The sequence below is a fragment of the Equus caballus genome, chromosome 17 (genome assembly GCF_041296265.1).
Source record: "Equus caballus isolate H_3958 breed thoroughbred chromosome 17, TB-T2T, whole genome shotgun sequence".
NCBI lineage: Eukaryota > Metazoa > Chordata > Mammalia > Perissodactyla > Equidae > Equus > Equus caballus.
In genome coordinates this window covers 91,856,176-91,879,126 of record NC_091700.1, presented here as the reverse complement: position 1 = coordinate 91,879,126, position 22,951 = coordinate 91,856,176, and the positions used below count along the sequence as shown (strand labels likewise).

General features: G+C 39.7%; 1 protein-coding gene across 1 annotated transcript in view; it reads right to left on the bottom strand.

The window, feature by feature from the left end:
• Positions 1-21,466, bottom strand: part of ERCC5 (ERCC excision repair 5, endonuclease) — a 29,990-nt gene extending 8,524 nt beyond the window's left edge. The window contains 12 exon segments of the mRNA NM_001427905.1: positions 327-471; positions 2,210-2,423; positions 2,592-2,711; positions 3,066-3,310; positions 5,797-6,885; positions 7,200-7,407; positions 9,353-9,496; positions 11,699-11,759; positions 13,079-13,165; positions 13,828-13,943; positions 15,312-15,487; positions 20,583-21,466. Coding sequence (NP_001414834.1) covers positions 327-471; positions 2,210-2,423; positions 2,592-2,711; positions 3,066-3,310; positions 5,797-6,885; positions 7,200-7,407; positions 9,353-9,496; positions 11,699-11,759; positions 13,079-13,165; positions 13,828-13,943; positions 15,312-15,487; positions 20,583-20,670 — 2,693 coding nt within the window. The 5' untranslated portion in view covers positions 20,671-21,466.
• Positions 21,467-22,951: the final 1,485 nt, after the last annotated feature.

Here is a 22,951-nt window from a genome sequence, read left to right as displayed (position 1 = left end):
ATCCCAGCCTTGCACAGCGTCTGACACAGAGCAGCCACTCAATAAACGTCTGAAGGAATGAAACGTCAACTTCTACACTCCTGTGAAATCTCACAGGACAGGCTTTGTACCTCTGAACTAGGCTAAGTCTGGCACCACTGGAAAAAAATTGTCTCTGACTTCATCAGAACTCTAGAAAAGGGAAAATAAACTTTAGTAACCCCAACCAATACCTCCTCCTGCTTTCTCAATGAAAAATGATTTGAGACAGTTCGTGATGTAATAATAGTTCTGTTTGTTAATTTGGGTATTTACAACTGAATTAAAGAAATTAAGGAAGAACTTACGAGAATTTTAGGAGAGGTTCCAGGCCATGTCCAGGGAATTCATTGAGAATTTCCATGGCTGTAACACAACCTACAGTTGGTATTCCTTCTGTATAATCACTTCCAAGCAAATAGGCCAAATTTATTAATTTGTTCCGATCCAATCCTAGGAATAAAAATTATTACATATTTTTAAATTTTTTATTTTATTTTGTAAACATTTATTACATAACACCTATAAACACTGTTATATAAATTATATATATATATGTACAAATATCCTCCTCCAACATCCAAAAATATCTCCTTTAATATTTGAAATAGATTCTTTTTGAAAATGGCATTATGTTAGGATTTTTAAAATTTCATCCATCCTCACAGCTTTGAATACCACCTAAATTCTGACCCCCAAATTTAGCTATCTAGCCCAGGTCTCTCGCCTGAACTAGTCACATATACTCAACTGTCACCTCAACATCCCCTCTGGATGTCTAACGGGCATCGCAGATGTGACACATCCAAGCCCAGATCTTCACTTCTCCCCTGCTCCACCAGCTCCTTCCCCCGTCTCCCTCATCTCATTAACGGCAAGTCCATTCTACCAGCTGCTCAGGATGGGGAGTTATCCTTGATGCTCTCCTCCCTCACGTCACACGCCCAGTACACCTGCACACACTTTCTACAGCACACCAGGCCCTACTTGATTTCTGGTTTCCTCCTTCCTTTCTTTTAACTCTTGCCATTCTCTTCCTCACTCATACACTGGCCTCTATATTTATTTCCTGGGGCTGCCATCCCGAAGTACTCAGAGTAAGCAGCTTAGACAACACGAATTTATTTCCTCATAGTTCTGGAGGCTAGAAGTCTGAAGACAAGATGCTGGCAGGACTGTTTCTCAGAGGCCTCTCTCCTTGGCTTGCAGACGGCCATCTTCTCCCTGTGTTTGCTCTTCCCTCTATGTCCCAATCTCCCCTTCTTGTAAGGACACCAGTCAGATTGGATTAGGGCCCACCCTAATGACCTCATTTAACCTTAGTCACCTCTTTAAAGACCCTATCTCCAAATACAGTCACATTCTGAGGTACCAGGGGTTAAGACTACAACCTGCGAATTGTGGGGAGACACAACTCAGCCTATTACCGCCTCTTGCTTCCCTAGAACACACCAAGCAAGCTTCTGCCTCAGGGCCTTTGCACTCTCTAGTCCCTTTGTCTTACATGCTCATCCCCAAGATATCTACTACATTTGCTTCCTCCTTCCTTTAGGTCCCAGCCCAAAAGTTACCTATTAGTAAAGCCTTTGCTGACCACACTCTGTATAAAACAGCACATGCACTTCCTGTGACTGCAGGTCACTCTATCCACTTTTACTGCTTTATTTTACTATATGGTACATACCACTAACTGTCAAATTATGATTTACTTATTTTTTCATCATGTTTCTCCTACGAGACTGTTTTATTCCCTGCAGTTTCCCCACTGCCAAGAACAATAACTGGCATACAGGAATCACTCAGTATATATTTGTTGGATGAATGGGAGAATGAAGAACTACTGCCAGAAACACCAATGGGACCATGAGGCTCCTGATTCCAGCGGGAGGAGCTCCCACCTGCCTCCCCCTCTACCACCTTCAGATCACCCTGGAGATCCAGGCAACCAGTCAGAGTCTGAACCAGTCAGATGGTTAACCTGCAGAAAATGCCTCAACTTTACTAGGATTTTAATGACTTAATTCTAATTTAAAAATCCTACTCCTCTATATGAGCAAAAGATCACTTACATGAAAGCTTGTATAGGCATACCATTTTCATTAACGCATCAAATTAGTTCCCTGGGAAAAAAAATTCATAACACACATTCTGAAGGTAAATTTCAGAAAGCAATCATACTCTGAAGTCTTACCTAACTGGTTGTGAAAATCCACATATTGGTAATACTCAACAAACTTGTTTTTATTAAAAAAGTTTTTGTAGACATGCCGTGCTCCAAACAGCCAAATATCACTATCATCAGTGATTGTTCCAGAAGTTTGATCAGTCAGATCCAGGATGGCACACTGCGCCTCTGCTTCCATGGGAGCCTCAATGTAGGGAATGCCAAACAGGCGAAGAAGTTCCTGCAGGGTCACAGACACACAGTGACGCCCACTGAATGCAGCACCTGAGCTTGACCCGGAAATGGGGCCAGTGCTGAAACAGTGCCTTTAATGCATTCCCTCAGAGAATCTGATTGAGAGAAAATATCGGAAGGTATTATCATTGGAGTCCCACACTGGTACACTTACCTGGCTTTCCAGGAACATCTGTCCTGTCACAGTGGCAGCAACCCGCTCTTGCTGCTGTTTTTGAGCTTTCAATGAAGTCTGTTGTGCTAAAAGGTTGCTCTCCAGAGTTTCCAGTTCCTCCTATAAAATAATTTCATTTGTAGATAATTATACTAATAATCCAATTAAGTGCATCTGTTCCCAAAAGCCTACATTTAGTCTGGCTGGAATTACCAATAAGCTTTTTCTCCTTATGAAGTTTTCCATTTGGATTTCTGAGCAAGTCTGCAATATCTTTAGAGTTCCCTCACTAAATCACATGGAAAGCGGAGACTATCCCAGACAGCAACCTACATAAAAAAGGAGCCATCAGCAAGAACAAGAAGAGGCATGCAAACAGCTTATACATATTTATCCAGTAACTCCTTAAAACTCAAAAATCTACTGAATTCAGCTTCCTCAGCACTATCTTAAAACACAATGTCACATTATTACCAAATTAATATCCTGCCATTCATTGAATGAATCGTCTGCATCTTTTTCAGTTTCTTCATGTGGCTCAACATCCAAGGCCTCGCTTTCAGAGTTGTCTCTTAGGTCTTCAGAGTCACCAGTGGCTTCTTCCTTCTTAGTTCCTATCAGTTCCTCTTCACCTTGTCCAGAGGGAGGTTTGGAAGCTTCGTGTAACTCATCTTGAAGTTCATCATTACTAGTTACACTCTTCACTTCAATGAAACTTCCTGTACCAAAATAATAAGGTCACTTTACCTACAACTGAAACATTAAAGTTATCCTGAAATCAAGAGCTTTCCAAAGCATCCTGAAAAATGTTTTATCCTAAAAAGAAAAGATTTGAATGTAATAGAAAACATGTAACAGTAACATATTACTATTAAATTTAATAATAAATGCCTCTAACTTCAAAATAAGCCTTTTCAATTAGATAAACTGGCACTGTCTTTGAAATTAGGAACCAAGCTTTCAAAGATTTGCATATTAGCTTTATAGAAATATGTTCTCTAATGAACTACTACCGTTTGACGATTCAAAAAGGAGAACTATCAGGGTATGAAAACAATCATGTAGGTTGTTTATTTCACTATGGACATAGCAAAGGATAAAGCTGTGACCTAGTGGAAAGAATCCTAGATAAGTACTCAGGAGAAACAGCTTTCATCTTCCACTTTCCTCCCCTCCTCTCCTGTGTTTTTTCTTTTCTTTAAAAAATATTATTTATTCCCTATCTTCCCTTCAGACAGAGGGGGCTGGGTCTGAGGACACAATCAAGATGGAGGGGGCTGGGGATCTCAGCGCCTGGGGCCGTGGAGACATCCAGGACAAAGGAGGAGGCCAGTGGGATCAGGAGATAGCTACAAATAGAGAGAGAATAAGCAAATAAGTAAACATATTGAAGATAATGGGAGGTTTCTCACTGTTAGAAAGGGAAATAATAAGAAAGGTGGAGGCTAGAATGAAATGTGATGTTGGATTGGAACTGTAGATATCAGTGTGAACTTACGGATACACACACAAAGAGAAATAAATATAGGTGTGTGTGCATGTTTGCATGTGTGGATACATAAATGTATTTCCTGGCTCTGTTGCTAAGAAGGCCTGAAGCAATGAGAGCCCAGTAATAGTGAGCACACTCAGTACCCAGATCTTGGTTTCTAAATACCAAGCTCCATTACAAGGAACTAGGGTTCCTTGGTGAAATGGCTGGATCCAGGGACAGGGTAGAGAATGTATAAGATAAACCTGGAACATCTGGATCAGAAAGTAAAGAAATGCTCAAAATATAATGGGGAATTGTCAAGTCATGGGAGTCAGTTTGACAGGACTCCCCACCCTGGCCAAAGCTGGGACAATTTGGGCAACAAAGTAAATTATGATAGTACTATAACTCACTAAATAAAACAGGACTCCATGAGTCCACACTGATAAAATAATAAATGGGGAGAAGGGGAAGATCTTCCTTATAGTAGGATGCCAACTAATAAATATATAAGGAATGATGGAGCTAGAAAGCCACCACTTGGCAACCATCATAGCAATAATTTACTCAGGTAAAAATCATCAATGGATGCCAACACAAGTGGATGAAGGTTTGTTCAGGAACAGCAATTTACATAGCCTCAAAAATTCCTTTCCATCAAATACTTATTAATTACAAAGGGGAAATAGTAACTTTAGATTGGAGAAACTTGGCAGACACCAGGAAAAAGACACAGGCACATGCACATGTGTGTGCGTGCATACCGTCGACTCTTGTTATTCAGAGTTATGCTCTATAAAGTCACTGTGAACACTAAATACGTAAATACTGAATCACTGCTCCTTTTAGGAAATAAATTTACAATCTTAAATCCTAAAAACAACCCACCTTGGTTGATTCTATTTTCTTTATTTTATAAACAGGAAAATGAGGTTCGGGAGTGTTAAGAGACTCGCCTGAGGCGGCGCCATTAACAGGTGCCAGAGTTTGGATTCAAAGCCCACTAACTGGCCCCAGAGCTGGAGCTTCTTAGTCTACACTGCACTGCTCTCTCCTGACTCCACCCTCTGGCCATCTCTGTAGGAGAGCTGAAACAAGAGGGCAGGGTGTCAGCTTGTTCATCCTCAGTGCGGCAACTCAAATTTTTAGCCATCCTACACACGCCTGTGAACGACCACAAAGACACTACCATGAATATTGATTGCGGGGTTACAGATAAATTTTAGTGAGTAAGCAATTTTGCAAATACAGAATCTGCAAATAATGAGGATCAACTGTATATAAGTGTGTATAGAGACAGATGTATAATACACACGTGTACATATACAGAGAGAGAGAAAGACAGACCGAAAGACGGCGATGATAAAGCAAATGTGGTAAAATGCTAGCCACTGAAGTACTGGGTGAAGGAACCAGAATTTTTGTAATATTCTTTCAACTTTAAGTTTGTAATTATTTAAAAAATGAAAAGTTAAAAAAATTAAAGGGAAACTCACCTTCACCTTCTCCAACTAGGGCACTCCCTTCCTTTAAAAAGAACAACTAAAAGAATAGCAAAATAGGAAAGGTCAAGAATCCGTTACTAGCTGCATGTCCTTGGGAGAGTCATTTTACCTTTCTGGGTCTCTAGCTCATCATCCGTACAAAGCGGGAACTGGACTAAAGGATCTCTCGTTCCTGCAGACATGAAATCCTACCATTCTTTATCTCCGGAAGAGCAGAAACACCTACCATCAGATTCACTTTCTTCAGAGTCAATTTCCACTGGTTCCATGGATTCTGGAGCTGAAATTAAATCCTGGCCTGCAGATTCCATTGTCTCACGTTCTTGGATGGCTTTCAGGAAATCCTCATGCTCTTTCGCATTAAACGATACCACATTTTCTAAGTTACTTATAGCCTCTGAAGGGACGCTTGGTGTGTTACTCACTTCTTGCAAACTGACAGTGCCAATGACTTCCGAAGTAGGATGTTTCTCACATTCTGCATCATCATCACTTGAAAGAACAGCGGAATCATATTTACTCTCAGACGGATGAAGATCCTGTTGTGGCTCAAGCACTTTGGTATGTGTTGCATTCCCTGATACAGAACTTGGACCTGTGGGAGGTATTGGTGTCAGTTCTCCTTCACCCTGGCGCCCAGGTAAAGGAAATGGATTTTTTCTATCCTTAACTGTAGACCCATCGCTTGTCTGAAAGGCTTCATTCACCGTATGAATTAATGGCATTTGTTCTTTTAGAACATTAGATTCACTGCCTTGACAAAAGATAGCTCTTGATAAACGAGCCAAGTCTGTGGGCTCTTTTTCACTATTAGCGCTGGTTACATGCTCCTCTACAAAGTTCACACCGGTTGAATGAGGTACCGTTGTCAACAGCATTTCTTTTCCATCTCTCGCTTTAAGTCCTTCCTCAGTTTCCTCATCAGAACGGTTCATAAGCAGTTCTTTCGCCTCTAAGCCCCCTTTCTGTACATCGTTCCCAGCATGCACTTTCACGTCTTCATCATCATCAAGAGCTTTCCGAATAGCTAAGAGAGTCGGAGGTGATACGGAGCCTTGTTCTACAGTAGCAGGTGCATTCTTCTCCTTGTCCTGCCTCCGGGTCTCACTCTCCAACTCCTCTTCTGAGCTACTTCCCAGCATGGCGGCTTGCATAGCCAGGACAGTTCTTGGAGAAGGAGGAGCAGCATCAGGCTCTTTCTCTGGCTTCGGTTTTTCACATGGAGATGACTTCATGTCAGAAGACAAGCTATGCACTTTGCTGGAAGAAGGAAGAGACTCTGAATCCACTTCTGCAACTGCCTTAACTTGAATACCTTAAGAAAAATTAAAACATTTCTCACTACCTAGTTGTACAGTGTGGTCATATACTTCTAGTAAGATGAATAAGAGAATACGGGTTCTCATAAGAAAAGTTACAGATTTTCATGTAGTCAGCACTAAGAATTAATTCATCAGTTAATTTGAAAGTGGGTTGGTACGATACTAGTTAATCCATTAATACCAATATACATTTATTATTACAGAAGTAAGACTTCATTAATATTATCCAGGGGTGGGAGGTTACAGAATTCAGAGACAAAGGATATTTTTGGTTTTCAACCATGAAATAAGTGATGGTGCCCAATACCTTTTATCAAGATGTAGTGTGAAGTGTCTTCAGAGACCACTCTCCTTGACTCTACCTCCTTCAAAAAGCCCCCTTCGTCCTCATACTGCCTTTGGATTTGCCCTGAATGTTGCTGATTCATTTCCTTTTGAACATTTTCTATGCGTTGGTTTAGATAGTTTTTTTTAAGCAAACCTTTAAGCTGGTACTGTGAAAAATCACTGGACTCCTAAAGCAAAATAAATAATAAAGTGATGTTTTTATATTAAATATAGATAACATTCTCATATTTCCATCCTTTTCCCCAAAAGTGGACAAAAAGTAATTGATTTTTTTCATTGGTGGTATTTTCATATTATAAAAGTAAAATTTGAATACTAAGAAAAAACCATAACTGCCTTATTAAAGAATAATCTTTAAAACAAACAGAACTGGGCAAAAGAAATCATGGATACTATTTATGATTTAATCATTTACTCAAAAAACATTCATTGAGCATGTAATCCATGCCAGGCACTGTGACATTTTGCTTATGGCTTAACAGATAGACAACCTTCAAGAATACAAATAAATATGAAAGTAAAGTGCCTGGTACAGTCCTTGGCCCATAAAAGAAACACAGTAAATCATAGCAATCACAGTTATGAATAATAATAGTTAACATTTATAAAGCGTTTCCTGTGTAAGGCATTCTTCTAAGTGATTTTATATATATCACCCCATTTTATTCTCAACTACCCTATGAGACGGATGTCATTATCCCCATTCTACAGATGAAGAACCTGAGACTTAAACAGGTTAGGTAACCTCCCTGGAGCCACATGGCTAGTAACTGGTAGATCTGCGACCAAAAGTGAGTTGCTAACCCTTATAGTATATTGTTTCTATTACTATGATGCTTACTACTATTGTGATCAATTAGCATCACTACTACTATCAATATTGCATTTGCCCAATGTACAGATGACACAAAGGTCCAAACTGGATGACTTAGAACCTCCCTTCTCATCAGTTACAGATCCATGAGCTGCTATGCCATACTACCCTACTCTACCAATCCCAGAGGTTCCGTGGTGACAGAGAGAGAATAAAGTGGAGCAAACAATTAGAGGCTCTCGCTCCTCCTCCCATTCCTTCCCCCACTATTGTTTATATATCCCAAATTCTATTTCTTAAATAATCAGCCAGAGATCTTCTCACACTTAAGAAATAAAAAGCTTGACAGACTGACCCTGGATTTTTCCCCTGAAATGAAAATAAATTTCATTCTGTCTTTTGTATCTCATTTCTGTGCACCTTAGTATTTTCCTATGTTCATATTCTTCACAGAAAAACGGAAAAGAGTGATGGGAAATGAAATATTTCCTGCCTTTTTCATATTTTTGGTATCAATTTAAGAAATGGCCAAAAGTCTATAGAAAAATAAATACTACATCAATTCATTAGGAATAATAATGCCTTAAAATTTATATTGCATCCTACAGTGAGTTAAAGGAGAACAATTTTAAAAATAATAGCTGGTAGCAATATAAAGGGAAACAAAAGTCATTCAGCAATAAAGACAGCAGTAAGTAATGGTGTAGTATGTACAGGAGACATGCTCAACAAAACCCAACCCAACTCCGCAGGCGTCCCGGTTCCAGCATTCTGTGGTTGTGGAGCCACCATGAGATGCTCCAAGCTGAAGGATTTACCACTAAATTCCCTATGACCACTGTCCAGAAAAAGGGAGAGGGAAGATGGAAATCCAACTGCATTTCTAGGCCTGCAGCAGAGGAAGAGATACCTAAACTTCAAGTTAGAACATACTTTTCCATTGTGATTAGATTCTATACTACTATTAATATTCTACAGACAATGTATATGAGGGGTTAAAATAACTATTATGAACTAACCTAAGAATTGAACCACTAAGCACACTCTGAGCTATGAGAACACAGAGCAGAAGACAAGACCTGGTCTTGGGTGGAAAGCCAAGAAAGGCTTCTTTGAGTAAGTATTTATAAGTTCAAACATAAATATATGATGCTTCATAGGATCTCCGAGATACACAAGTGCTGTTTACTGGAAATGGATGTTGTATAAGTAATGTTTATCAACTTTCTCTTTTTTCCTAATGAAAAATTTTGCTGAAGTTCTTAATCTAAGCATTAATGCGCTGTTGTGTATTTCACCTCTGGCATTGCTTCAAATAATGTTCTTCTTCGCTTGGTAAATTCTTTCATATCAGTCAAGATTTCATGCTTTATTTCGGGGGGCAGGCTGCAGAAGTCTTCAGACTCAATATCTACAGCCTGAGGATTGTGAAAGAACTCTTCCTGGAAACAGTAAAACGTAACACCATGAAATTTACACTTCATACACTTAATTCTATTCATCATGACAGATATTTTTTGTGCTTATATCATAAACAGAGTTCTACATAACCTACAATAGACTAAACACAGTTGGACATAATCTGCAACAGGCCTCAAAGTGAATATGCAGATTAGGGAATGTATCCATTCACTCGTTCATTTATTCAAAATAAAAAATACTTACTAGGCACCCCTAATCTGCCAGGCCTGTTCCACATGCTAGAGTACTGAGGAGATCATGCCAAACAAGGTCTTTACTCTTAGGAATGGAGTAAGACATATGATAAACATATAATTGAACAAGACAACAATGAGAAAATAAAGCACATTAATCTGACAAGAGAGTTGATTAGGAGAATAGGAAGAGAAAAAAATTTATTTGATAGATAGAGAAGACCTCACTAAAAAACTGACCTGTGAGCAGAGACATGAAAGACACCAAAATGCCTGATCAGGGACAGAGCATCCCAGGTTGTGGGAACAGCAAGTGCAAGGGCCCTGAGGCAGGAATGAGCCTATGAATTCGAATAATATTTATAATTCCCTTAATTAGATTAGTTTTATTTTGCTCTTAACAAAAAATTAAAAGTGAGAAATTTCACAAACATGGAAAAGTGTAAAACTCTTCTTTTAACTAATTACCAAAAGTACTTTAAAACTCTTCATTAATAAAGAAGATAAAATAACACAATTTGCTTTCCTGTATGTATGTGTGTGTGTATGTTGTGTGTGTATGTGAAAACCAATCAGTACTTAGGACAGGCCAGTCATGCTCAGAGCTTTGCATGCTTTCCCTCACTGATGCTTCCTATGTGGAAGGCACAGATATTATTTTTGTTTTACAAAAAAATAGAGAAGAAAGCCTTGGAGATGTTAATTTGTCTAAGATCACACAGCCAGTAACTTAAATTCAGGTCTTTCTGACCATGAGGTCCATGGTCTTCCAAAGATGGTTATCACTTGCTGCATTAATAATGCAGAACTTCCATGAGTTGAAGGATCCCAAAGTTTTAGCTCAAAAGTCTTCTAAGAGAGATACCAGAATAATATGAGCATACAAGAAACAATGAACTTTGGGATCAAGAAATGTTATCTGCTATTCTAAGAAACTTGCGAAAAATTTTAAAAACTTGTATATACAGTACAACCTCAATTTGTAAAAATGTTATTCGTTGAAATATGTATGATGCTGGTTTTATAATATGTCCACAGGTTCTTGGACCCTCTTCTTGTCTGATTCCCCTCCCCTTAAATAGGGGCTGGCCTTAACTAGCTTCCAAGGAACAGAATATGGGGAAGGGAGGCTGCGTAATTTCCAAAGCTGGCTAGAAAAGACAACACAGTTCTTGCCTGGCATTTGCTCTTGGGATGCCTGTCCTTGGAACACAGTGTCACGCTGTGAACGAGCCCAGGCCACATGGAGAGGCCACAGGCAGGTGTTCTTGCTGACGGACAGCATCAACTGCCAGACATACGAGCAAGGAAGCCCCTCAAAAGGGGACTCCAGTCTCAGCTACAGTCTGACTGCTGACTGCATCTACGTGGGAGATGCTGAGAAAGAACTGCCTCGCTGAGCTCAACAACTACCAGAACTGTAAGAGACGGCGATGATAATAAGTGATGATAGTAACTGCATGCTACTAAGTTACACAGCAATAGATAACAGGAATATATGCACTGACATGCATCTCTATATATATACGTAGACAGGTACGTTTGATACATATACACACATACCCAAATACATACACATACCCATACACATAGATATTCAACTATAAGGGGGTTGAGGGAAGAATGGACCAATATATTCCATAATGTTACTATTAGTCACTTATGGGTGGTATGTTTTCTACACTTTCACACAAGCAGTATTACTATTTACTTATTAGTTGGTTGATCAGTTGGTTGGAAAAGAAAGATGGCTTATTTTGGGTATCTAAATATACATAATTCCATATATATGTGTATGGATGCATGTGTATTTCATAAACACACATACACACACGAACACGTACATAACAAACACAAGAAGAAGCCATCTGTCTTTGTTTTCTATCAGGAAATTCCATAAATTCATACTACCTCATTTAAATTATTCATTTTCATGTCATTCATTTCCTATAATAGAATAAATTCTGAATTCAAATATTATTTAAATACCTGTAATGCTTGTTTTTGATTCATTCTTTCTTGCCATTCTTTTTCGTCTTCCTCTTCTGAACTGAAAATCAAGCATAGATTTATAATATCTGTGATTTAATGACTATTTACAAAAATATTTCTTGGTAGTTATAAGGGCTGCAATGATGAATAAGATGGCAAGATATGTGCCGTCTTTGGTCTCACAGTCTGGTGTGGGACACGTTTAAATGAGCAATTACAATATGATGTAACAGCCTCCATCACAAGGGAAGAGCAGGCTGCTGGAGGTGTGATAAGGAGAGTTAGCTCACCCCCATCTGGCAGGTCCTGAAAATTTTCAGGAATCTCCTGCAGTTGCACTGCTTGGACTTCACCATAAAAACGTGAGGGGTCTAGTTGTAGGGTACGGGGAAAGTTCACAGAGAAAAGTGTTCCAGGCAGAAGAACTAAGTTCCACAAGCATCTGAAAAGGAGGAAAAGAAAGCCTGCCTGTGGATGAAGAGGGAAAGCGATGAGGTTGGAGAAGCATGTGCTTAAGGAGTTGAAGCTTTCTCCTAGAGAAATGAGAAGCCAGGAAGTGTTTTAAGCAAGGAAATGATGATATCAGATTTGGGTTCTAACAGATTCCACATTACAAAGCAGAGACAGGGCTTGCCAGGGAGGGATTGCTGCAAAAGGGTAAGATCAAAGACAGAGACAGAGAAAGAAGTTCAGAAGCCATTACAGTAACCTAGAGACACGATGATGGAGGCAGTGATGAAGATAAAGAGAACTGGGTTGATTCAAAAGCTACTTGGCCTTTCGGGAGGTCCTGGAAAGGGAATGGGGACGGGTGGGGGGCAGAGATAAACTGTCTGACCCTCCACCTGCAAGTCAGCCACAGAAGCTACTGACGATTAACAGCCAGCCTGAGGAAGAGTCCACAGAGGAGCCTGAGAAGGAGGGGCCAGAGAGGTTCCAAGACAGCACAACAGCGCAGGTGGACGCTGTCATTAACTGCAGCCACAAAGTCCAGTAAGCTGAGAGCGGCTGACAACTGCAAAGCATCTACTAGATCCAGCAAGGAAGATGTTGTGTGTGGTCTTTTAGGATGCTGGTGTCAGAGCTGAGAAACAGGCAGATAGCACGTGTAAGAAAAACTAAAATTCATGTCATTGCGAACTATAAACCAACAGTGCTAGCACAGGCTCACAGAATGAAAAAGAAACAAACCCTCCCAAACCATCAAAACACAAAAAGTTAGTAAATAAAAAATTTAGTCTTTAAAAAATATTCTAAAAGGTGTCAAGAATACAAATTTCAGATGTGTTAATTTCCACACGCCTTAGGTAGATGAAACATAAAGGTTTAAATCTGTCTGAATACAGCCATAATTAATATTTTTAAATAAACATTTACCTATTTTTTTCTTCTTCTTGTAAAGGTGGCAAAACATAGATGTCATCCTCTCTTCGAACCTGAGTAAGACTGGGTAGTGCTTCATCTCTGTAAAGTACACATGGACTTAGATGACAGGAAATAGAGGTCTGACTCAATCATACCCCTCCATTGATTACACCAACCCTACTGAGAAGGTGAGAAGGTGAAAACACAGGGGCAAGGGGTCACCCCTGCCGACCCAGCTGCCCAGGCCGCTGCTGCGGGAATAAGTGCAGCCTCGAGAAACAGGGAACTCCTTAGAGCCTCGGCCACAGCCTCAACTGCAGGCACCCAGCAGAGTGTTATAAGAGTAAAATGTGGGGGCCAGGCCGATGGCTGAGTGGCTCAGCTTTGGTGGCCCAGGTTCATGGGTTTGGATCCCAGGTGTGACCTACTCCACTTGTCAGCCTGCTGTGGAGGTGTCCCCCATACAAAGTAGGGGAAGACTGGCACAGATGCTACTTCAGAGCTAATCTTCCTCACAAAAAAAGAAAAGAAAAAAAAACGTAAAACATGCCTGCAATGCAACACTACCACTTTCCTTCCTCATCATTCTCACAGGACAGAACTTTCACAACTTCAAATTACTAGGTCAAATGGACATCCCACTTATTCCTCTCACCCCAGCCTCTATTTTCTGCTGAGAGTTAAATTAGGGAAAGGGAACCACAGGAATCCAACGCAAAAATTAAAATTTGTAAAATGTATGTAATTTCTTTCCCTCTTGCCTTTTGCTTTTTAAGGCACTTTTGATAGCTTGTCTCTTCAAAAATGTTTTCAAAAGCTTCTCTGTAGTCTTTCTGGAGTCACTGGTTGCCAAATCCTTTCTGTGCCTTCTCTTAGCCTGTAAAAAGAAACAATGTAAGATTTTACTTCAGGGTGTTAGTATATTAAAAACACTTGTGATTTTTTCCACAGAATTGGGTTTGTCTAAGCTTTCAGACCATGCCTATTTCAGTATTTCCTCCTAATTGCTGTCTCAGTATCTTTAGGTTTCTGCTCTGTAAAGGACACCCAGAGTTTCCATCCATGACCTAATAGGTTGGCTATTCTACAACACATTTGGAAACAATTTATTTACTTTGTTTCTTTCAAATGTCCTTTAATGTCCCCAAGAAGCCTAAAGCTTAATGATATATAATTAAGTAAATGCTTCCCAAAAGGGATTATTATATTAATTAACTAATTTATTCTTCAAATGTCACTGTTATGCTAAAACCAATTTCTGATACTGATTTTTACAAGAATACATTACTTATATGTAACTCTGTCCTTCAACATTCAAGAGTATGTCATAAGAAATCCTAAAATGTATAGAAATATCTTGTAAGAAATGTCCAAGTAGGGAAAAGCGGAATAGTCTTTGTGCTTATGGTTGAATCAAGGCAGAAATACCAAAACATCTTTGCCTTCCTATTCCTTCCCAAAAGGTACAGTACTTGGCTAATTAAAAACTGCAACATTCACGACTAGACCTTTTACTGAGGCTACAATGTCCCCGAGCATTTACAAACCCTTACTTGTATCCTACGTCCTCACTTACTGAGACAGCATCTGTCTGGTAAGATGACAAAGTGATGAGTTGGCATTTTCACACATCAAAGTCATATATCCAAATGGGTGCTGTCATTCAGGGGGTAAACAATTACTCCAAAGTTCACAACATTTTTCAAACAGCGTTTTAAGTTATTTTCAGAATAAAGAAACTCATTCTCATTCTTTTATATCCTGTCCAATTTCCTTGCTTGATAGTCCACTTTAATCACACTTGGCCCCTCATAACATTGCTTACTCCTGAAATCCAATTCGCCTTTGAAAGAAGGCATGTTATCCCTGAGGGTCCTGACCTCAGACTCAGGGAGGCGCTTCCCCAATAAGTTTCCAATAATGCTCAGTGGCACGGCTGGAATACGTGGAAAATACCTGAGAAGATACTCTAAAGAGAAAACTCTCAATTGTAAGAATTTTAGTAGTTTTATGAAAAGTTAAATTGTATCACTGCATCCATGATGTATTCTCACAAATAAACCTTTTTTTAAAAGAAAAAGTGTTTATTTGTTCAAGATAAATGAAAACAGTTGAAATGAAACTGCACGTATGTCAAAATAAGTCTTGATTTCCAAAATTCGAAAGAAAAAAACTAAACTTGTATGTGAACTTTTCTTTCTTTCAAAGAATGCAGGAAGAAAAAAAAAAAATAGCTGACTCTTACCAAAGTCTGTTTCTTCAACAGTGGAGCGTCCCCATCAAACACAAAAATAGGACGAATTCGAAAAAACAAGAGTTTGCAGAGCCGATGAAACAAAGTGAGAAGATGAGCATTTTCTATCGAGTTCCCATGGTGATCCCGGACTCCTTTAAGGGCTTGGTTTAACCAAATGCTAATATCTGGAAGAATTGTTAATGGAAAACATTCTGGAACTTCTTCCCTCCCCTTCAGAATTTCAGTTTCCTAATAACTGAGATCATCCAAATGTTGGAACTAAGTACTCATCACAATTCATTGGAAATTGAGAAATGTTTAGCACTGATAAAATCTACCTAAAGTCAGTTAAATTCACTTGAGCCCTTGTTACTACTATTCACATACTGAATTTTAAAACCTTACATAGACAGATGTATCCTTTAAAAGGTCTAATTGCAAAGAATTGCTTCTTTAAAAAAAGTAATGATCGCCACAGAATTTTAGTAAATTAACCTGCCTCTTTTGGAGAACAATTTGGCAATTCATAGCAAAAAACTTGCATTCTATCTTACCCAAAAATTCCACTTCCAGACATTTACCCTCAGGAAATCATCACAGATTTACAATATGAGCTACTTGTAAGAATGCTTGCTTATAATAATGAAAATATGAAAAAGTAACAATGTAAACAATGTTTACAAAACAATGTTTAAGGCAAAAATTTTCCAACAGGTCTTTTTTTAAAACTAAATTACGATATACTGATTTGCTGGAATACCAAAGAATCCTTAAAAATGGAAGTTGGCAGAAGCATATATAGTGATAAGGAAGACAGTCACAAATTATTATTAAAAGAAATAAGACAGGTTACAAAAGTATGGAAAGTATAATTCCGTTTTGTAACACACGCAATATATTAAATATAAAAAACTAGAAGTTCAGACATCAAAATATTAAGAGTCGTTATCTCTGCTGTGATTACAAGTAATTTATGTTTTCCTCTTGGAGTTTTCTCTTATTTTTAAGCTTTTCTAAAAAACCCTTTTTAACAGATTAGTCTCTCTTTGTCCTAAGTCAGAGGGCCATGGCACTGCTGGTTTTCCTGCTCTCAATCTCTGCCAGTTCCTCGAACTCACCACTGAAGTGCTGACTTCAGCAGTGACCCCACTCAGGCCCTCCTCTTTCCTCCTGCCTGCTCTAGCTACGCAGGCTGGCTCAGCACCCCATACCACACTCTCTCCTCATGTGCATGCCTGCCCCAGAGCTCTCCCCAACCCCCAGACTGGATATCCTATTTGACATCTCCTGACGCCTCAGACATTTCAAACTTAACGTGATCAACACTGAACTCAATGTCTTCTCACTAGGCTGCTCATGCCATTTCAGTGAATGCACCTCCATTCACTGAGCCAGAATTCTGGAATGTCATCCTATATACTCCTTTCATCCAGCCATTTCCAGGTCCTATCAATTCTACCTTCTACTCTATCTTGAAGGTATGTATTAGATTTCTTCAACATAGCTTCAGTGAAAACCCTTCAAAAACTTCCCATTGCCTTGAGGATAATATCTACAACTTCTCGGGGTGCAAGAGCCCTGAATTATCTGGCCTCTGCTCATTTCAAGCCACTGGGCTTTTTTTCAAACCCTGGAAATCAGTAAGCTCCTTCCTGCCTCCGAGGTCTTCTGACATGCTCCTTCCTCTGCCTGAAGCAGTTTCTCCCTCTCTTGTCCTAGTAATCTCCTACTTGTAAGTCTCAGTTATGGGTCACTGCCTCAGCCCAGATAAAGACTTCCAGCTATACACTCCTATTCAAAAACGCCTGCTTATTACCTGGTGGAAATCCTTCCATGCCCTGGGGATACAGCACTGAACAAAACAAAGCACTTGCACTTGTGGAGTTTACAATCCAGTGGGGGAGAAAACCAGACTGTGAGCTCCATGGCATGTCTAGACCACACTTCTGTGCACTGCCCTCCCTGTCACAGGGCATAGAAGCAGCAACAAGGATCTGCTAGTAAATGAGTTAAACAGTTAAATATTTAAATGAATGTACATTACCTAACTTACTACCAGAAAAAATGAGACCCACCAACAATTAACTGAATATACATTATGCAACAAAATAACTAGTGTAAAGTAAGCTATCATTATACTCATTCCTATAACATTTGACTGCTACTATGTACCAGGCACATCCAAGATCCTAGGGATAGAACAGCAAACAACACAGCCATGAACAAAACAGATAAGGTCCCTATCCCCAAGAAGCTTGCATTCTAATGGAGAAGATAGACAATTAAAAAATAAAGTAATAGCTATACAATACGTTAGGTTGCCAGTCAGTGCCAAGAACAAAATAAACAGAGTAAAAGGACAAGAGTGACTGGGGGGTCAATGGCTCCAATTGTTAGGGAAATCCTATCAAAAGAAGTAACAGAGACCTGAATGAACAAGAGGAGTGAGGGAGTAAACTCTCAAGAGGAACAGCAGAGACAAGAGGAACAGCAAATACAAATGACTTGGGACAGAAGCACACCTCTGTTTAAGGGCAATGTGGCAAGAGCACAGTGAGAGGAGCAATGGCAGAAGTTGATGTGTGTGTACAGACGCTGTAAGGTTTCCAGAACATGACCTAAGGGTCACCCTGGTGGGCATGTGAATAATAAACTATAAGGAAACCAGTTTTAAAACTAGTTACAATAGCCCAAGTGAAAGCAGATGGTAGTGGCAGACATGACGAGAAGTGGTCGGATAAAGGATCCATCTTGGAAGGAGGATCTGGTGTTGACCTAGCTCTGCCCTGCATTGGATAAACGCTTCTGCTTGCTACAGTACTGTATAGGATTAAACAAGTCTCTATTTAGCCCATTACTTTAGATTTTATAATCAAATGAGAAAACTTAATTTCAGATCTCAACTCTGCTATCCTTCAGAACTGGTTATGAGGCTTCTGAAACATAGATTACTAAATACAGATATGTCTAAAACTCTAAATCAAAGAGACTGAGATGGGTCTTTTTTTTCTTAATTAATCATAGGTAGTGCCAATTCTCAGCTAGGGCTGAGAATTGCAGCTTGAGGTCCTTAAAGAACATATAAAATTAGGTAATCTGAAGATATCTGCATAATTCTTCATGTCTAATTTGAATAAGTTTATCAAAGGCAACTTTAAATTTATTCCAGAAAAGTTAAATCTGCAGCAAAGCCAAAAATCATTTTACAATAAGACCCAAAGGACCAATAACATTTTGAAACAAAAAGTGAATTACTTTAGTTCTATTGTTAGGTGGCTGAAAATTTAATTAATCTCTATTAGTATGCATAAAGAGATTTAAATGGATTTTACAAATGTTAAGGTCCATAAGAGACAAAAGTTAACATGTTAACTTTTCATTATTGAACAAAGACACTTAGATTGTGTAAATAAATAAAACACTCAGCTATAGATGGTAAAAAGGCCAACAATTTATTATAGGGATCCAAGAGTAAATTATGAACCTGTTACAGTCATAGGTAATTTCTTAACTAACAAGTAAAACAAAAAAAAAATATGAATATATTTCAGATATTTGAATTCTCATGAAAATGAAACAAAGCAAAATCAATTGTAGAACAAGCAAATATTCTCCTTTTACATATACATATATACATATATATATGAAGTTATCAAGCAAATATTCTCCTTTTACATATACATATATACATATATATATGAAGTTATCATTATAAGTGGAATTATCTTTGATAGTCCTCTTTAAATGACTCATTCTCTCAGAAAAGCCTAATAAGCTCGTTAAAACGATTTCATGTCCCAAAAGAGCCTCTGAGCCATCTAAAAATAGATAATCTAAATTAAATGCTTTACCTTTCCTTACTCTCGACAACCTCCCAAAAAGTTAGAATGCTGAATTACATGTGTAATATCAATACTTTTACAAGTTACTAATCATTCATACGGGTTGCAAAGTATAATGACCTAAATCTTTGCTGAAGTTTTAAGGGTTCCTGTCACTGAAAACTGTCCTTTCATTCACATACAGTTCTAGGAAGAAAATCTTTACAAAGCAGTGATTTGAGGACCCACTAGAGGGCAGCAACAGCACACATGCTTTAAAAAAAAAAAAAAAACCTTTTCCTTTCCCTCACCCAACGTACCCCGCATACAAACTTTTAACTAAGCCAAAATTCCATACAGATTATCTCAAGATTACTCACTTTGCCAAAAAAATAATAATCTTACTTTATCTAAAAAATTATCAGCGTTCCATTATGTATAAATTGTCTACATACTAAAGAATAATGGCTCCTCAGCCAATGACTCCTTTGTCTCAACTCCCATTTACTCTTACATTGCATTTACCACTCCACAGCAATTATTTATATGCCTCTCTTCTTCACCCAGCGTATGAGCTCCTAGGCTCATAGATTCCCAATCAGGGAACTGGTGTAAGGTACCACCAGCTTCTGAAACAGAATACACACTCAAAGAAAAAAAAAGCGACGAATGCTTGAATAAAAAGACCAAAATTTCAGAAATATCATTCACATGTTTTGATGATGAAAAAAACACATTTCATTCTAAAAGAAACACACACAAAACCCCAGCCAAACATGCACACAAACAACAGTCCTTAAAAAAGTCCATCACAGGGCTGGGAGAAAAATAATTCACTGCATAACTTTTTAAATCTTTTTAATGTTGTACTATATGAATTTCGTATTCCAAAAACTTTAATTAAAAATAAAGTTATGTACGTATGTAAATACAAATACAGAGTCAAACACTGGTCCACACGACCCTTCCTCTCTCTAATAAATAAACATAAATGGAGCAAGACTCAGGACAGCAGGGAAAACTACTGGAAGGAAGTCTCCTTTGTTTTCTCCATGCTGACCTCCCAACTAAGATAATACTTTTAAGATTTACAGTATTAACAGTGTTACGCACTATTCTTAGCTTCTTTCATTTAAATAATCCCTTTATTCTTCATACCAACCGTGTGTAGATACTACTGTCGCCTCCACTTTGCAGACGCGAGAACTAACGCAGAGAGAGGCGTAAAGTACCGCCCCTAAGTGATAAAACCTGAACTCCGATCCAGAGCAGTATGACTGCAAAGCCGGAGAAAAGCTGACACTTTGAAAGAGAACGTCCTGAAGGAGATTCTAGAGCTACGCCCTGGGTGAGACCGTCATCCCCCCAACACCGCTCTGCGGCCGCCCCATGGAGAACGCGGAGTGAGCACCCGACGCGCATCACTGCATCCCAAGCACCGAAGCCGCGTTAAGGATACCCACGGCGAGGATCTTCCCTTCCAGCGTCTCCGGGCTGACCTGGCGCCCCGAGCACTCCAGCAGCTTCCAGAGCCCCTGAACTCCCATGGGTGTCCGCGGAGCGCAACTCGGGGGCGGGGTCGCGGGAGACTTCTTATCCCAATCCTACAACCAGCCGCACCACCGCCCCTGACCCCGGGAAGAGCTCCCCCCGCTCCCACTCTGGAAAGATGGAAAATAATAAAGAGCCAGAGGTTTTCCAAAGGAAACTGGCACCAGCGGGAACAGCACTTCCCAGCGGCTGACACTGCCTCCCGGAAGACAGACGGGACCAGAGAATGGCCGGTGGCGAGGAGAAGACGCAGCTCTTCGTCTCGCCCCGTGCTTCGGCCCAAACGTTTGCACTCTAACGGAAGACCGGGGCGAGGGCACAGCGCCGGCGAGACAAACAGCCAGAAGACGTGCCTCCGCCGCTGCCTAAAGTCTTCTCGAATGAGTGCGTAAACACTCCCGAAATGGGGCCTCACGGCTTCCGTCTAATACAATGCTCAGGGCGGAAGTCCTGCCTCACTGCGTGGACGTATATTTGCTGCGCCGTTGCACTCCGGAAGTGAGGGGGCGGTTCAGCCCCAGCGTTGGTGTTGCGTTAGCTCTGTGCTTCCTGCACGCTGGCGTGTTTTGGCGGGTAAACGTTGAAACGATGCGCCAAGTCTGTGTTTGCTGAGGTGACGGTTTTCTGCGCTCTTTTTCAGTATCAGTTTCTCCCTACTGGGCCGCCCCTTGTGCAAACTTTATACTGTGTTTTACACGTGAAGTGACAACAGGAAGGGGGAGTCTTTGTTGGTGTTTTTAATTTAGTATTTGTCCGATGACTTGTAGTAACTAGATAGTAATGTGATTTAAAGCCTTAACCCTTGAAGTAGAGTTTTCTCTAGCATCTGAAATTTAGGATTCCATGACTTGTAGGTCGGAAATGACAGGAAACTAATTGCCAGGGTATCTCCTGGAACGGCGGTCGCTCTGGACTGGTCAGGCCAAGACTCAGATCCCGACCACACCACATTATAGTGTTGAGCTTTGTCCGAGTAAACATTTGTTCAGAACTTCTGTTTCTTTGTCTGTAAACTGTGCATAAAACCAATCTCGCAGGCTATTTTGCCTAGGATCAGAGGTGATGCATGCGAAGCCAAGTACTTAGCACTAGCAGTTAATAAATGATAGTCTTATCATACATATTGGTTCAAATTGGAACTATTGAAACTAGATTCAAATTGAGTGAAAAGGTTGATTTAAATGAACAGGTAATTTTGTTAAAGCAATCCTTTATGACAAAACTCTATCAAAAATTAGTTTTTAACAAAACTATTTCTATGCCCAAAGAGATGATTCACAGTAGCCACGTTTAGTTGACCTAGTCACAACTAAATAGTCTATCAGGGGTAATCCTGACAAAGGTTTTTTTTTGCGTTAACTCCGTGTGTGAAGTAATTCTCAGAAATTGTTCCAAGTTGTGTTTTACAGATTAATATAATTGCCTATTTTTGTCTCCTCCCACGGTAGACTGTAAACTTTTTGAAGCCAAGAACTATTTTGTTGACTTATATCCCCTACTCCTGGCACTTAACAGGAATTACATAAATACACCTAAATGAACTCTTTGAGCTTCTAGTCTAAAGCTCTCCAGTGCATCTTGCACCCTGCTGAAAGAGAACCTCCTCTCAGGTCAGGCAGAGGTTAGTCCAGATCCCATCTGAGCTACATAATAACCGCGTATTAATGGGCTGAGTTTTGTCCCCCTCCAAAATTCCTATGTTGAAGCCCTAACCCTCGGTACCTCAGAATGTGACTGTATTTGGAGGTAGGGCCTTTTAAAAGGTGATTAAGTTAAAATGAGGCCCTTAGGGTGAGCCTAACCCAATCTAACTGGAGTTCTAATAAGAAGAGGAAATTTGGACACGCGGAGACACCAGGGATGTGTACATAAAGGAAAGACCTTGTGAGGACCCAGCAAGAGGCAGCCTTCTGCAAGCCAAGGAGAAAGGCTGAGGACAAACCAAACCTGTCACCACTTTGATCTTGGACTTCTAGCTTCCAGAACTGTGAGAAAATAACTCTCTGATTAAGCCACCTGGTCCATGGTATTTGTTATGGTAGCCCTAGCAAACTAAGACACTCTATGACCGTGAGCAAGTTTCTTAAGCAGTGAGAGTCTGTGAATAAAATGGAGATGCCACTGTCTTCTTGGGGTTGCTCTGAGATCAGTAAATTTAACATTTAACATGAAACACCTACTAGCTAAAGGTGCTCAAAATTAGTTTGTTGAGTGACTGACTGAGGGAGAAAATCCTACGAGTAAAACTGAGATAGAGAGTGTGATGGATCCTAGAGT